This window comes from Merops nubicus, unplaced genomic scaffold, assembly GCF_000691845.1.
Source record: "Merops nubicus isolate BGI_N331 unplaced genomic scaffold, ASM69184v1 scaffold10661, whole genome shotgun sequence".
NCBI classification, from domain to species: Eukaryota; Metazoa; Chordata; class Aves; order Coraciiformes; family Meropidae; genus Merops; species Merops nubicus.
The window spans coordinates 1,162-17,552 of NW_008587811.1; the positions used below are offsets into that span (position 1 = coordinate 1,162).

Genomic DNA, 16,391 nt, shown 5'->3' on the forward strand with positions numbered 1-16,391 from the left:
TGAGCTTTCATAATATTTGTAACGTTGTATTTCACTATATCATGTATGCACTGGACCTGGTAATAAGAAGAGTCTAGCCGTATGAATTTTAAAAATGGGAATTATCATTTTGCCTGGTCTGGGAGCACAAAGGAGTCGTTCTGCCAGATTTATTTGTTTCCTACAGTAGCGTAATGTTGAAATGGATGGGGTTATAATGCTGCAGTTTTAGATTGTTGGGTGTTTTCAAATTTCTGTATGAAAAGGGAGTGTTAGATGATACTGTTTTTACTAGAAAGCTGAAACTCCAGGAGTTGCTTTAACCATTTACATATTGTGTATTGTGACCACTGGCCTGAAGGATCAGTTGTTTCCCAGAGAGCTGGTGTTTGTGATACAAAATGCTCACTTTTAATTTCATTTCATAGCCAGAACGTTTTGGGCTATGTCTGAAGATGGAGCTGTGTTGTTTCCTCAGGAGGTGTGCTTTGGTGGAAGACTGAGGGCATGTTTGTAGAGTGAGGAGGAGAGACTTGTGGTGCTGCTGTCCATGGTGTAGCTGCTACAGAAACACAGCCCGTGGGGTTTTCACTCTGGCACGACCTCTTAGAAATAAACTCGTCTGGTTTACGTTGTTATTAATGATATTATCTTAGATCTAACTCTTACTTGTTTTAAACAGTGCAATAACTTTGAGTAATTAGTGTGGATAAGACTCATGCTGCAGATTAACAGATTGTTAAAACGAAAGCTGTGATTTTGCTCTCTGTTTTTAGTAAAATTTATGGTTCATCTATTTTTCTTGGATTTTTTAAATGCACATTAACAGATATTGAAGTATTTTGATTGTGAAGATTTTCAGCAACACTTTTTCAGGAAAGCTTGAAGTAGACTTCCCCACTAATACAACGTTCAATGTATCTGGATACTTGGTAGCTTTTGACATATTTCTGTATCGTTAAAAATATTCTATCTTTTTGTCTTTAATATAGCAGTGTAAGACTGGAAACATCTGGGCTGAATGGACTTTAGCATCAAAAGAAGTTCTCAACTGTTAACCCGAAAAATTAACTACATCAAAATGAAGCAGGTACCGGAGATCCTTGGAAATGCCAATGGGAAAAGTCAGAATTGTGAAGTGAGTCGTGAGTGTTCTGTCTACCTGGGCAAAGCACAACTTTCTGCCACTCTACAAGAAGGTGTCATGCAAAAATACAATGGCCATGAGGCTCTTCCATTTATTCCAGCTGATAAGTTGAAAGATCTAACCTCCCGTGTGTTTAATGGCGAGTCTGGGGCCCAAGATGCCAAGCTGCGCTTTGAACCCCAGGAAATAAAGGGGGTTGGAACACCACCTAACACGACTCCTATCAAGAATGGCTCTCCAGAAATTAAGCTGAAAATCACTAAAACCTACATGAATGGAAAGCCTCTTTTTGAATCTTCCATTTGCGGAGACAATGGTGCAGATGTGTCTCAGTCAGAGGAAAATGAACAAAAGCCAGCAAACAAGGAGAGGAGAAACAGAAAAAGAAGCATAAAATATGACTCCTTACTTGAGCAGGGTCTTGTTGAAGCAGCATTAGTATCAAAGACTTCAAGCCCAACTGAAAAGAAGGTAGTACTTTTTTTTTCTTTACATTCTTCCTTTTGTTACACTTGTTAATTCTACTGAGATTTCTTTGTTCATATGCTAATCTCTATTTCAGGTATTTCAATAGGTGCTTCCCACAAATGGGTCAAATGCTCTGTCTCAGCAAAGGACAGATGCACTCTAGTTCTGATCCTTGTTTCTTGCCTAGGCTAGGAGTACCCCATAAATTCTGTTAACGTATAAGCAAAACAAGTCTCCAGGGTAAATCAGGGCATTTGGTAGTTTGGGATGTATGAAACAGAAGCTTCATCTAGACATGCAGCCAAGACCTAGCCAGAATGCACCTGGGCAAGGAGATGGGGAGGCCTCTAAACTTAGAGAAGGCCATTTACTTTTGGAGCAGGAGATATCTTGGCTTCCTAATAACCAGATGTTTCAGAAATAAAACACACTATTTCTATATTCCTGGTTCTGAATTAAAGAAAAATGCTGGCTGATAAGCTACACTCTTTACCTTCGTATTTTGGCAGTTGGAATGTAGTCCCTACCCTTGTTTGTCATCTGAAAATAGCTGGTTTTGATCGCTGTAGCCTCATGAATTGTATTAATTGAAAAGACCATGATACTTGTAGTAAATATCATTAGGTGTTGTGGTCAAGCTCATTTGTTTTCTTCCTTCTTTTAAACATGGGCAGAAATGGAAATGTCACTTTACAATTTGCTTTACCAGGCTGTAGATAGACATGCTCCTGGGAGCCCTTTTCCCCCTTCCTTTAGTTGTGTTGCTGGTCTCTATTAAAGGAATGTTTGCAGTAATTTTATCTCAGAGGAAGAAAAATACATAGCAGGGATACTTCTGTGTATATTAAATTTCTCAACTAATCAATTCAGAACAGTGTTGTATAATAGTAGTAATTGTTAATGAATGCTTTGTTTGTACACACCTTACATGCAAAATGTGTGTTACAGTTTTCTGTCAACTGCGGGTTTACTAGTTAATGGTGATTCTTCACTCAAGGTCAGACATGGAGGGAACAACCACACGAAGTTGCTGTATTACTGATTTTATTTACCCTTATTTTCACTTAAAGTACTTCGTATTGATCATTCTAGAATGAATAATATGTTATAAATGTGTTCAGGAATTTTATTCAAGAGTGTGTTTTCTTTAATTTTGTTAAGGAGAATTCTTTAACACTGATTGGTTCAGACTTTCCAAATCAGTAATTGGGTAAAAAGTAGGGATGCAGTCAATAGTTGGAGTAATTATTTGTCCTTTTTGCTCTTAATGAGGATAAATTGGACTAAAAGGTGATACATTTGTTAGCATCAACAATTATAGCATATTTTTGTGGCTTTGTGTGCTTTTTGTGGGTTTGGTGTGTTGTTTTGTTTGTTTTGTTTTTTTTTTTTTTCTTAGAAAAAAGGAGGCAATATGCATATCTACACAGTTTATTCTAAGGCCCTTTCACATCAGTTGTCCATTGAGGGTGCCCTTTAATTTTTCCTGGTGAGCTGTTAATTTAAGATTAAAAGAAAGGTTGGTCTGGCTTCTTTGAGTTGTCTTCTGGCCAGAAATGGTCCAGAAAAGAAAAATGTCATTGCTGTTTCCCACTGTTTGAGACTTGATGGCAGGAGAGTGATAGGGTTATTTGCTCCTGTGCCAAACCATGAGCTACCAAACTACCAAATCAGGACAATCACCTGCTTGGCCTCAGGCTATGCAGGATTCTAACCCTGTTCTTTTAAGAGCACTTGAAACAGAGGATCATGCTTCTAGGCTTTTTTTTTTTTTTTCTTGCATTGTGCACTTTAAAGCAAAAAGGGCAAAACGAAAAGCATTTGAAGGTTACAAGATATTGTTTTATGATATAGCTCCTTGATTGTATTAAGTCTGGGGCTTTTCTTTACCTCACAGAGAGGGTTTGCAACTATGCAGATATAAAATAAAGGAAGGAAAACCCTAATACTTGGAGCATGCTGAAAAATTTTTCACGTTTGTCCCCATGATATGTGTGTTCTCTGTGATCATAACTGTAATATTTTAATATCAGTGTTCTTTGGTTGAAATGCCTGCTCCAGCTGTTATTTCATTGCTTGCTTCCAAAGACTTAATGTTGGTGCATCATACTGTGGTTTTACATAGCTGATTGTGGCTGCAAAGTGGAAGTTAGAGAAATATCCTTGGAGTAAAAGTTGATTAATTTTGCAGTTATATACCTGTTTATTGTAGGTTACAAGTTAATGTAGAACCTGTTTGTCTGGTTTTATTTCTGGAATGGTTTCTCTCTGTTTCTCACTGTCCAAGCTCTTACTCTTTTGATTTGGCAAAAATCACCGTGGTTTGAATGCTGCCTTTTGTGTAGGGTAATTATATCTCTGTTTGATGGACATAGCAGACTACTCTCTTGCTGAGGTGAGAGGCATATCGTTTAACAAATGTTCCAGTGCTCTGTTGTTGGTTTGCCTTGTTTGGGTATTTTTTTGTTAATGTAATTGAAGGCTGTTTAAAACTTTATCTGCAAGTCAGTTTTCAACTGAGAATAAACATGATCTGCCCAGCACTGACATGAGTTAGACTTCTGTGGATAACCACCACTTTTTCCAGGCCTCTGAGAAACAGCTGTACTGGAGAGGAAGTGGGACAGGTCATGGCTCTTTCCTCCCTCACCTCCTGCCTTTCAGCCTTCTTCCCCCAACTCCCTGTGTCTCTCCACCCAAGGAGTTTACTCTAAAGTGCAGGCCCTTTCTGATTAAGGCCCGGGTTAGCAGCCTCCACGCCAAGGCACTGCACTGATAGTGGTCTGACACCACCTCCAAATGTTCTGTGTAATTGGTGGTAGGTATCACATGTTAGGTATCTGAATCAATGCCAAACCCATGGGCTCCAGGAGCTGCCCAGTTGATAGTGCAGCTCTTGAGAGTGGCAGAATGCTTCAGTACTAGATTTGGAGGTGGCTGAGTTTTCCTATGAGAAGTAGAGAGGGTGCATATGTCTGCAGTTCTCATGCTGGTGGTCCCAAAGTATGTCTGTGCTCTCTGACCCCAAGAGCAGCTCAGTATGGGATACTGGCACAGTGAAGCTTGTTCTGCATGTGCCAGTTTGGGCCTGCAAGTGGCAGTTTGCCCTTTTGGCATGGTTTCCTGGCATGATTTCCTAGCACGGGTGCAGTGGCTCAGAAAAGCAGCAATGCGGTGTCCAGAACAAACCTGGAAGTCCACACACTGCTCTTATTTGCTCGTTTAGGGATTCCAGCTAAGTTGTACGTGGTCTAAAGGCTGCACCTTCCACATAGCTTCCTATCCAGTTTTCTTGTAGTCTTCTTCTGGTATTCTATGAGAAACTTGGCAGTTCATTACTCTTTCTGCTCAGTACAGCCTGTAATGACTTTTTAGCAGCTACGTGGGGGGCAATTGCAAGTTACTGGAGAAATTCCACCAGTCCTTGTCATGTGTTTATGTTGCCATTTCGTCTTCAGAGACAACAGACTGTTTGGGCCAGCTCCATTATATCCAATACCGACATAATGGTCCGGTGCCTTTCACAGTGAATGGCAAAGATTTAGAAACCCAGTAAGGGTAGAATAGAAGCAATCTGAGGATTATCTGCTGTTTTATATGCTTCTGTGCTAACTAAATACAGGAATATGGGGACCACTGAAGGTGGGAATGTTGCTCTGGTGCTTGTATCTGATCAGTAGAGATGAGCAGAAACCAACAAGTTCCTTGCCTAAGATTGCAGAGCTGTGCTCATCAAGTGTTTGATTACCCTGTTACAGCCAGATCCTGAGGTGACTTGTTTTGTTTGATTTCAAAAAAAGTAAAAAGAAAAAAATGAAGTTAAATAAATGTCTTTTTCAGAAGGAGGACTGGCTTGATTGCTTTTTGTTGTCATTTATTAGGAATTCCTGGTCAAGTACGATTACTGAACTTGTCATACAATGTGCAGGTAAACCATCACAGGAGTCAGGAGTTGTAGGGGTAAAATGAACACAATTGCTTTTTCTTTTTTAGTTGGCTGTTCTTGAGATACCACATCCTGTCTTCAGGCAGGTGATAACAGGTTGTCTGGCTGATGTCATCAGAATCCCAAAGGAGTAGGAGTAACCCTAAAAATCTTTTCTGGGTTGATCCTTCCAGAACAAGAGAAATAACTTCATATCCTTTTTGGAAGGGTTCCTGAACTACTGTTTTGTGTTAGCCATTAGTAACGGGTTATGTTTAGCTACGCCTTGAAAACTTGTTTGTGCCAGGCAGCTCACAATGTGCAGCAGTAACTGTTACTTAGGAACTTTAAATTGTTCATTCATAATGCCTCATTGGAAAAGTATCTTAAAGAGCTACTTGTAGATTATGAAGCACCAAAAAGCATACAGCATCAAGGGTATACTGGTTTAGAGGGACATTAGAAGCTATGGGTATTCTCAGAGTGGCTACAAAATTAATTAGAGAAAGCTGAAGTATTTCTTCAAGGCTCTCCACACCCAACTTATTGTTCTTGTATGTAAAAGTGGCTGAATGAAGTACACTTCCTGCGTAAAACTGTTGCCTCAATATGTAATAAGTAAATACTTTTTTTTTCCCCCCCTTTCTTTTCATAAACACGTTGGTGGAAGAATCTGAATCAAACATAAGAATAACATCCTGAAGTGACGACAAAAACGAAGTGATGACAAAAAAGACTAGCTCTGCCAAGTTGGATCAAGGAGGGGTTTAATTCAGAACCTCAGCTTGGGGGTGAAGTTGCTCCCATTATTGGAGGGATAGACATGGCAATTCGTGGAGTGATGCTATCTTGGAGTACATTCATCTTCCAGCGATTTGTGACTCAGAGTTTTCTAGAACTAGTGAGTTGTATTTAATAGCTGTGGATGGCTAGATTCATGGAATTGTTTCTTTTTGAGCCAGTGTGAACTTTTTGCGTTCACAACATTGCATAATAGACCATGAGAGGAGCTCTTTTTCAATTTGCCACCTGCTTGTTTCACTTGATTCTCATGATACTAGAAGTGGCGATCATGGACAAATTTCTCTGTTACTGTCCATTTTAAAGTTTCCACACAAACCTGCTCAATTTTCATTTCAGCTTGAAGAGTCCTAGTGCATTGTTCCACATATAGGAGCAGTTCCAGAATGTTAGTTCTTATTACCACCCTTTTTCTGAACTGTGATGCCCTTTGGGTTGTGCTGTCTTTTTATGAGAACAAGGGACCAGAACAGTACAGGACATTCAAGACAGATGTTTTGTGGGTGCATACAGTGGCATGTTAATGGTTTTCTATATTGTTCTCATTTTCATTATTTTTCATTATGAGTAATACTTAGCATTTGATTGACTCTTGACTGCTTCTGAACACTGAGCCAGTTTTCTGTGGAAAAAGAGCTGACCAGATGTAATCTAACTCATTCAAAGAATGTCAGCAACTGTTGTATTGTTTCGTACTGATCTTTGGTTTGTGCATTCCAGGACTTCTTTTAATTTTACTTTGGGCACTGTGGTGGACATGGCAGATCAAAGAAAGTGGAAAGCAGGCCATCTCCTGGAAGAACTAATTTCCCTTTAGATCTCAACAGCAAGTTTTTGTGCCATAATATGCTTGAGAGGTTAATGATGCTTTTTTGGTTTAACTTTTTTTTTTTTTTAAGCTGACTGAAGTTGTTGCACAAGTGGTGTTATGATTTAAACGTATACTGGCACCTCAGCATCTCCTCTTCACAGTGTCTTGACCATTCATTGCTGGTTGGTGTGACAAGGAATTTGCTCATTTTCACTGCTTTTCTGTCCAAGAAATGGTGAAGCCTTTCCGTTGCTCTGCTCAGTGTTTTCCTTAACCAACTTAACCAAAATAATGCATGTCCAACTTAGCTGAGAGTTGGATCTACAGTTCAGGGTTATGTTACTTGTATGGATTTACAGGCAGATCTTTGGGAAACTGTAGTGATCTGTACCAGATGTCATTTCTGTCCCTTAAAGCCCCCTTTTGTCAAGAAAGAAAGATAATTTGTAGTAACCCTTAGGCAAAGTACCAAAAGCAAAATATTTTGATCTGTTTTGGAACTGTGGTATTAGCCTCCTTGACAAGTTTCCTTGTTCTGGAGTGGATTGCATGTAGGGCACATGAACTTCAGGACCTCAAAAGAGGTCTTTGTTGATAGATGCTGATTCTTAATGTTTGTTACCATATTTCCTTATCCTCCTTTATAATTAAGTAGGTCCAACCAGGCTAACATTTGTGTTTCTGTTTTTTTGCAAATACATGAAGTACCTCTAGGAGTTGTTCTTTTGTGCACCATAAAATGAGCAGTAGCTAAAAGTGTAAGTTACCGATAATAAAGAATTTTCTTCTCGGAAAGACAGTTCATAAAAATGCTGTACTTTGGAAGCCCAGTGCAAGAAGGAAGTCTGGATCTTGGCACAGCCTGTTGTTAAACAAGCCCTTCTGCACTTGTATGAAGGGAAGTGAATCTGTGACCTCATAGCAGCAACTAATGCTAGAAAAGCTTGGGTTTGTTTCTTTGTTGTTGCTTTGTTTGTTTTGGTAAATAAATGTCAACTCCAGTCTATGTTGAAGATGCTTGTGATGAAATAAAATCATCTGGGATCTTAGTTCTTGTGGAATTGGTAGCACTTCGGTCCTGTGCTTCCTGAGGTTTTCCTGCAATGACTGCCTTATTTTACTATTTGTATGGGATTGGGGCATTACTGGTTAGGGTTTCCCAGTTTTTTTGTGTACATCTTTATTGCTGAAAGTAAGGAAGGTTTCAGGAATATGGTTCAGCATTGCCAAATCAAGGTTCTGTCTGAAGGGTTTTTTTTTCCTATCACTTGCTCGTAAGCTGTTTAACCACTGGTCTTGGTTCTTGCATTTCGTCCCTAGGAGAGAACCTACAAGATGTATGTGACGACACAGCCTAGATGGAAACTCTTGTGCTTGCTTTTAGTTATGGGGGTTAATTTCAGAGGTCCGATCTCAAAGGCAAAGCGATACTTGGGCTATGTCAAATTATTAGTTAACTAACAGAGCCCCTTTAAGCCAAATAAGCATTTGTTCTATTTATGCCTGGGCAGCTTATTTCAGAAGCATTCTTGTTGGAAAAAAGTGTAGAGATAAGTATCTGCCTTCACCAGAAAACAGCGTTCTCTAAGTCTAGTTGCTTGTTGGCAGCATTATCTGGGCTTGGGTTTTTCTGTTTTCTACCAAGGGCATTAGGATGCGGGACCATCTACCCATGCTGTCTTGGTTGGTTGTGAGCTACCAGGAGGAGGATAGCTGTGAAAGTATTTTAGGAAAGCATCTTCCTAGTGAGCTCTGTCAGGATGTAGGAGAGTGCTGCGGGGAAGGCCCTGAGACAGATTCTGATTTTGGAAGTATGTGAAACCATTGTACATGCAGATAAGAAAATACATATGGATATGGCATCCTGAAAATCTATAGGTACATTGAGATGAATGAGCTTTCATTCTGTTATCCTGTGTGAAATTCATATGGAAATTATTCAGAAATGAAGTTTGGCATGGGAAACAGTTCTCATGGCTCTGCAGTTAATGTTTTTCCAGAGTTCTGTAACATCTCATATCCATACTATCTTATATACCCAAATACCACATTGAAAGTTTAAACTTCTGAGGGTAGGTGAAGGTTAAAGAAGTTGAATGTAGACAAAAGTCTTTTTCTAATACTCAGAATAAAAGAAAGTTTCATTCATTCTGATCAAGCCTTATCTAATTTAAATTTCTGAAATGGAACCTTTCAGTAATAAGCTGGTAACTTAAAATTTAAGATGTCATCTAAATGTAAATGCAGGAATTCAGTAAAGCAGCTGAAAGAAACCACTGTCCACATTTTTAAGAAAGATTTAGTGTTCAGAAGTGTTCCAGAACTTGCATCTTACTGGATCTATCTGTGAATGATAGAATCTGTTTCTCTTCCACTCTATACTCTGAAAAAATGGTTGTATCCTAGTTCCTAAAATACTATGTTGAGTTTATTTCTAAAATACTTGCTCATGTAATGTTTGTATAAAGGAAGATTGCTGATTTGGACAGACAGATTTGTTTTTAAATGTAAAAGCGTCTTGAAAGAACTTCTTATCTGCTGAAGTCTTAATAATGAGGGAACCAAAGCCAGAAAAAAAGAGTAGAAATGTAACCAAGAGTTTAGTGCTTGATTTGAAATACAAATTTGAGCTTTTATCTTGTTTGAAAATCCGTAATCTACATTGCGTGTCCCAGTCTAAACTTAAATGGATTTTTATTGCCTTCTGCTTCCTTTCCCTCTTAGAGAGGAGGGTTCTGTGTGGTGATATTAAACGTGCTGTCCATGAACTGCTTTAGATGACTGTGTGGAAAGAAATGGAGGAAATAAACCCATTGTCCCAAAGCTTATATTTGGTGTCAAGGAGCCTCAGCTAGCACAGAAAAGCATTCTGGGGATCTGCAAGTAGAGCAGTGATCCTTTTTTTCATATTTCTTCATCCTTCTCATTTTGTAGTAATAATTCAGCATTTTCTCCTAATCTTCTTGTGAGGGTCTTGTTTGCTCCTTAGTCTTCTGCCTGAAACGTCCTCTCTTTAAGCCGTGGTTTGCTGAGTATCTAATTACATGGCATTCTTCCATTAGGGAATAAACAGAATATAACAAGACAAAGTGGAAAAACTTACTTTTATTCTTAATACATTCTGTTACTTGTGGTTAGCTGTCTAAATTAACTCCCCCACATCCCAGAATGTGGGAACTATTTGGATAAACATAGGAACTCTAAGGACTTGTCTTTCTGAGATAAACAGATTGACTATAACATGTTAATTATAATCTTAAAAAAAAAACAAATCAACAGCATACTCCACACCCCCACCACCCCACCCCTCAAAAAAACCCCCAATCAAACAGCCCACTAAGATAGTCACATCTGTATTTTTATAGACAGAATAATCTAGAATGAGCAGTGGCCACTTATCGGACTTAAGTCGCCACCCTTTTAATTGGAAGCAGTAGTGTATGTTTAGGGGTTTACACAGATTTTTATCAGCTGTAGTTGCAATTTTTGGTTTTGAAGTGATTTGACGTAATGAGATTTTTGTCCTCAGTCACATAGTGGAAAGAAGCCATTTTTCTGTCCTGAATGGCAGGATATCACTCTCTGAGAAAGTAGTTGCATATTTCCATTCCTTTGCCTGAAGACTTATTTGTCTTTTGTCAAATGAAATTTCCAAATTTTTCAGGAAGCAAGAGCTTTCCTAAGAACATAATAGCGATGGTGGCTTTTCAAGGGGGAAATGGTCAGATTCGGAGTCATTGGCCTATTACAGAGTTTGTTCATTTGCTTGTTTGTAATGACCTTAATTATTGTTGAATTCAAGTCACAGAACATTAGAAAAATGTTTTTTTGTTCTGTTGCTCCCTTTTTCTCCAAACTTACCACCTCTACTGAACCTCTGAAAGGAATGAAGTTTGTTCTGCAACCACATTCTTAGTTCACTATCTTTCCTGATAGAGAGGAGAGAGAAGACAAAGCATTCATACTTTTATTCTTCTTACACGAGTCTGTGATAGAAAATGGGATTAAAAGTGGATGAAGCACAGCAGAAGTAGGTAGGGGGACCAGAAAAATACGTGGTTTTGGTCAGCAAGCAACGTTACGTTTTCCATAGTAAAGAAACCTGTTTAGCTGAAGTGTTCTAACTTTGATTTGAGGTACATTTTTCATTTCATATATTCTGTTTAGAGACCTTGATTATTTTGTTTTGATTTCTTTGTAATGCTAGTAAATTGCTTTTTATTCTGGAGTGTAAGTAGACTTCCAGCAATCTGTGTTTGTAGCATGACCTTCTATTATAGCGCAGTCCAGTGGAGGTTCTGTGATATAGGATGGAACTGAACTGGAAATGAAAAGAGAACTGGAGAAAGCAGATGCCTGTAAATTGCTCAGTGTGTACTCCCCTGTTATGTTCCACAGAGGAGAGCATTTACTGTCTTTACTTGTCTTATTTATTTTCCTTTTTTTGTCCAGTGTTAAATTCTAGTGGTATATTCTTCAATTCTCAACATTGTTCTTTTGCTTAATCCTTTTTTGACAATTTACAGTAAGATGAAGGGTTTTTTTTTAATTACTTCAGTAGCGTTCCAAGTAATGCTTTCCAAGTCAGTATAGTGAAATAGTAGCTTTTTGATGCTTAAGGTAATTTGCAGTAATTTTGAGGGGTTATAATTCCTTGCACATGTATGCATACCTGCATATATATATATATACACAAAATAGGTGATGATAATATTAGTATGTCTACCACTGATCACTTTAAAAGGGATAAAACCATTTCAGTCTGACACCAGCTAGTAAAGCCTTGTAGATGGTTTGGGTTTTTTTTAATTAATTATCTTTGTCCCTTGTTTATCAAACTCACATTGTGGTGTTTCATAACAGAGTCTGCAAACAAACCTAAAGCTCTCAGTTCAGTAAAGATGCTGCCCTCAAATGCATTTTTGTTTGGTCATTTTAAGATAGTTTTAAGCTTTGAAATTACCCATTGATCATGGTATGTTCTTTTATCATCGTATTCATTAGTCAGACCAGTCCTAGATTGAAACTGAGTGCCTGATGAAAAAATCCAAAGTTAATTACTAATGGTTTTTTTGGCCAAACTACTTCTTTGGGCTGGTAGAATGCTGACAGCAGTGTCATAGATTCTTGTCAATCTGCCTATCACTCATTTCCTTATGAAAGCACTGAAAGAAATGACACACCAATCTGTGAAATGTTATGGGAAGAGGAAAGGCATGTTAAATTTTCTTTTCATACTACCCAGAGGAGTTCTAAGGATGCTGGTACTCTTCAAGGCATAATTTCTCAAAGACCAATTCAGTTGCAATAAGGGATTTATTCCATTCCACACTCCACATCCCCTTGGACAAAATAAGCTTAAAATCCATCCAGCTGCCTTTCAGAGCAAGTCTTTCATTAGGGTACTAATCCAAAAAGTCAGGAATTCCAAAGTCTGCCACACTGAGTAGTGCAGAGCCTGTTGCAGGGGCTGTGTGCTCAGGGTTAGGATGAGTCTGTGTGTCAAACACCCAGGCTTTGGTTGCCCACCTACAGAACTTCTCTGCAGTCTAGCGTTTGAAAGGGGGAAAGACAACCTGGAATTCCTTCCCAAAATGGAAAAGAAATATGATCACAGCTGATTCCTTCTTCTGTTCATCATAACTGGTTTAAAGTTTGGGGCTAAGGTGACTGAGGTGGTGGTTATCTCAGAGGCTGCAGAGCTTGCCTATAATTAAGGAAGGAGAATGATGGGAAATTTTCTGACTAAATGTGTATGTTTGCTTCTGTCAAAACTGAAGTAAAAGGTTGGGGCATATGCAGAGTAGTCCAGACTTAATTGGCAGCGATGGGAAGCAAAGACTGTTCTGTGCTTCTTTGCCAGTTCATCAAAGTTCGGGGTTTTTTTTGCCACCTTCCCTCGCTTTACAGTTGTGCTCTAAACCATGAGTCTCACCTGTTAATTTTCGAGCGTAAATATCATCACAGAAAGAACTGATCAGCTTTTGCAGGAGGAGATATGCCTTGTCTTCTGGTGCGTTCACACAGGTCACCAGAAGCACGCTTCCAGTCCTGCCTCTTCATCTTCCACAGCTGCAGTCAGGTGCCCTGTTCTGTCTGACCAAGGAATCAAAATTTACCTTAACAACAATTCCTGTTTTCTTCTGGAGAAAAAAACCTGCGAGTCCAATTGGGTTTTTTTATACCACTTTGTAATTTGAATGGTGATATCGTACTCTTAAAAATTGCAGTTACAAGCATCTCATAAAGAAGCTCCATCTCAAGTGAGAACAGATGCCATCGGGGGACTGGGTGACCAATTTGTTTAGAAATACTGTCTTCCTCTAGTCCTGTCAATAATTTAAAACCTCACCCTGGACAATGAAGTAAAATCTATGCATATGACTGTCTTCCAGTATCTAGCACTTTACAATGTTTTTAAACAATTAAAATACTTAAACATTTAATGCTATGCTGGTGTTTTGCAAAAATTTTTTTGAGAGGAAGTACTGAAGAGACTGTTGACGTCCTTCAGCTGCTTGTCTCAGAAATCCATGCCAGGAATTTCACCTCACCATTTACTGTTGAGATACCTATTAAGTACACCAGAGTAATGCATAGAATAAGAAAATGAAACTAAACCAGAATAATGTGAGAAAATAAGATGCAAGTGAACAAGTTTATGGTTATGTTTTCTGTAGGTTTTGAAATAACCTCATGTGAGAGCTGTTTTAAAAAACAGTTCATAGAATTCTGTGCTGTATTTTTCCATTCTTCTGAAGTATGTAGATTTTATCAATAAAACATAAATATAGCAAGCTTTGTATAGGTAAACCTTGCAGGTTTTATCAGAACCTGTAGTTTTGAAGTTTTTTTTAAGATGATCCGGTATCATAAAAGAATTCTGGGTATTTTTTAAATATGTGAAGTTCTTGTAGATGTGTTGAAGTGCGTTATTCACCCCTGTCCTGCCACCTCTTTTGGATTACACTGCAGTAAGAAGTGTTGCCAGAGCCATTTCATTATTGCAGCCAGCTCCTCTCAGGCTGGACTCGTAAATCTTTGCAGCTTAGTTACACTTTCTGAAAAATACGGGGACTCATACATTAAAAATGAGGTTCAGAATCCTGAATAACTTCTGCATTTCTGAAAAGTTAACTCACTGAAAAACGTTTTCATCCCGCTTGTTTGGTCTAAATGCTGAAATTGGTTTCTGTGTGTTAGGATTAATGTTTTTCCAGATCTGTTCTCAGCATATATATTTCTTAATTTTTAGCTTTTAAGCGTAACTGTCCATGTCATGTTTAACAGCTAGAAGGAGCATTTGATTTTTCACGTCTGCTTGGAATCTTTTAGGTCTGTTGAGAGTGCTGGACTTGAGGCAAGAAAAAAAAGGGTTTTCTGATAGTCTTACAGAATCCATAGAGAGCCAAAAAACCTTGAGAAATGGGAACCTGGCTCTAGCTGGAGGCACATGAACCAAGTCTGAATTCATCAGAAAAGCTGAATCACTGGATGAGTAACTGTCGGTAACAATCAGATGATAAAGCACCATGTGTGTTTACCAGGCACAGCTTTAAAAGCTTTGAGGAAAGGAATTTCTGAATACATTAAGCTTTAGGTTTTTGATTTGATGTACCTCTGTGTTTGAGTTGGAAAAAAAAAAAAAAAAAACCAAACCTCTATGTTGTTGCAGCACATCAAAGATTTTTGTTGTTTGTGTTTGGAAAAGAATGTGTAATTAGTTACGGTAGTATTCACCGGATTTAAACATCTGTACAAGGTGACCTCATCTACTCTGATTCAACATAATGCTCCAAATACTTGTTTCTGCATTCTAGATTTCCAGTTTCTGTAGATCTAACATTAAATCCACTGAAAGCCTAAAGTCCACCTTCTGTATCCTGAGCTGGTACTACAGAAGATGGAGATGTAACATGTTGCACATAATTTAGAACTAGAAAAATGAAAAAGCAAATTAAAGATATAAATTTTTTTCTTAAACAGGTATCTGTAATAAGAAACTCTGTGTTTTCTTACATACAGAGTTAGTGCTTACCTAAAGGTGTTCATTATTTATATCAGATAGAATAGATGAAGCCAAAAAGACAAAATGTAACAAACTTCATGAAATAGTTTTAGTTGGTGAATAAGTGTCTGTGTTGCTGAACTTAGTTATGGTGCAGTAAAAATGTGTGTCTGTTATAAAGGAACACAAAACTCCCTTGGAGTTCAGTCTACCCCTTGAAGTGGAAATAGTTCTGTAACTGTTTTCCAATAGCTAAAATCACTGTAGAGCACCAACTGAGTACTCACAAACTTACTGCTAGAACTGGAACACAGAAAAAATTTGCAGAAGGGTCTGGGAAAGGGTTCATGTCACCAATTCTCAGTATGTAAAGACACCTGAAAAACACAGACTTTGGGGGTTTTTAACTGGTTATTTGTAGAGTTAGTTTATAATCAAATACTATTTCAGTCTACTCGACTTTGGTTTTGGTTTTTTTTTTCCTGTTTTAAAACTAAGGACATATAAATGTGTATAGCACTTAGCTTGATTACTAATATTTGGTACAGAGGGAGATTGACTCTTCCACATCTTCATCCAGTGCTCAGTTAATGTGTTTGAAGTTAAAGTAAGCCTTCCTAATGGTCTCTTGGCAGTTACATGAGAAGTTAAAGGCAAGCCACAACTTACTTGCCAATATTTCTAACTAGAAACAAAAACATAAGTGTAACTTGGAGTTTTTTTGCTGTGAGAGAACAAATATTATGGCAAAGATTTTCTTGCACATGAAATGTACCTACTGTTTATTAGCCAACATTATTCTGTTGAACTATTTATTACCCTCCTTCCATTACCACTATCTGTTTTTATATATAATAACAATGTTTGAACATGAACTTCATTGTTTATATTTGTGAGCTATTTAGTGATCTTAGTGCATATCTTAAGAAATATGGTGATAGTTTTGGGGTTTTTTTATCTTCTTTTTTATCTTTTAAGGCTCCTGCTAAGAGAGATCCTACTCAAAGTACCATCAAAGAAGACAGAGTCCATCTCTTGAAGTATAATATAGGAGATCTAGTGTGGTCAAAAGTGTCTGGTTTTCCATGGTGGCCATGTATGGTTTCTGCAGATCCTGTTCTCCATTCCTATACTAAACTAAAAGGTATGTCAGTGATGCTACAAACATCCAGATTTCTTCAGGTATACATAGCCATTATTTTGGTAAGATTCTGTTGTTCATTTTATCTATTCAGTTGTATCAGCAACTGAA

General features: G+C 38.1%; 1 protein-coding gene across 1 annotated transcript in view; it reads left to right on the plus strand.

Annotated features, from left to right (window-relative positions):
- The first annotated feature begins 969 nt into the window (after nucleotides 1-969).
- Nucleotides 970-16,391, plus strand: part of WHSC1 (Wolf-Hirschhorn syndrome candidate 1) — a 59,033-nt gene continuing 43,611 nt past the window's right edge. Inside the window, exons 1-2 of the mRNA XM_008949080.1 lie at nucleotides 970-1,597; nucleotides 16,118-16,283. Coding sequence (XP_008947328.1) covers nucleotides 1,001-1,597; nucleotides 16,118-16,283 — 763 coding nt within the window. The 5' untranslated portion in view covers nucleotides 970-1,000. The remainder of the gene's footprint in view (nucleotides 1,598-16,117; nucleotides 16,284-16,391) is intronic.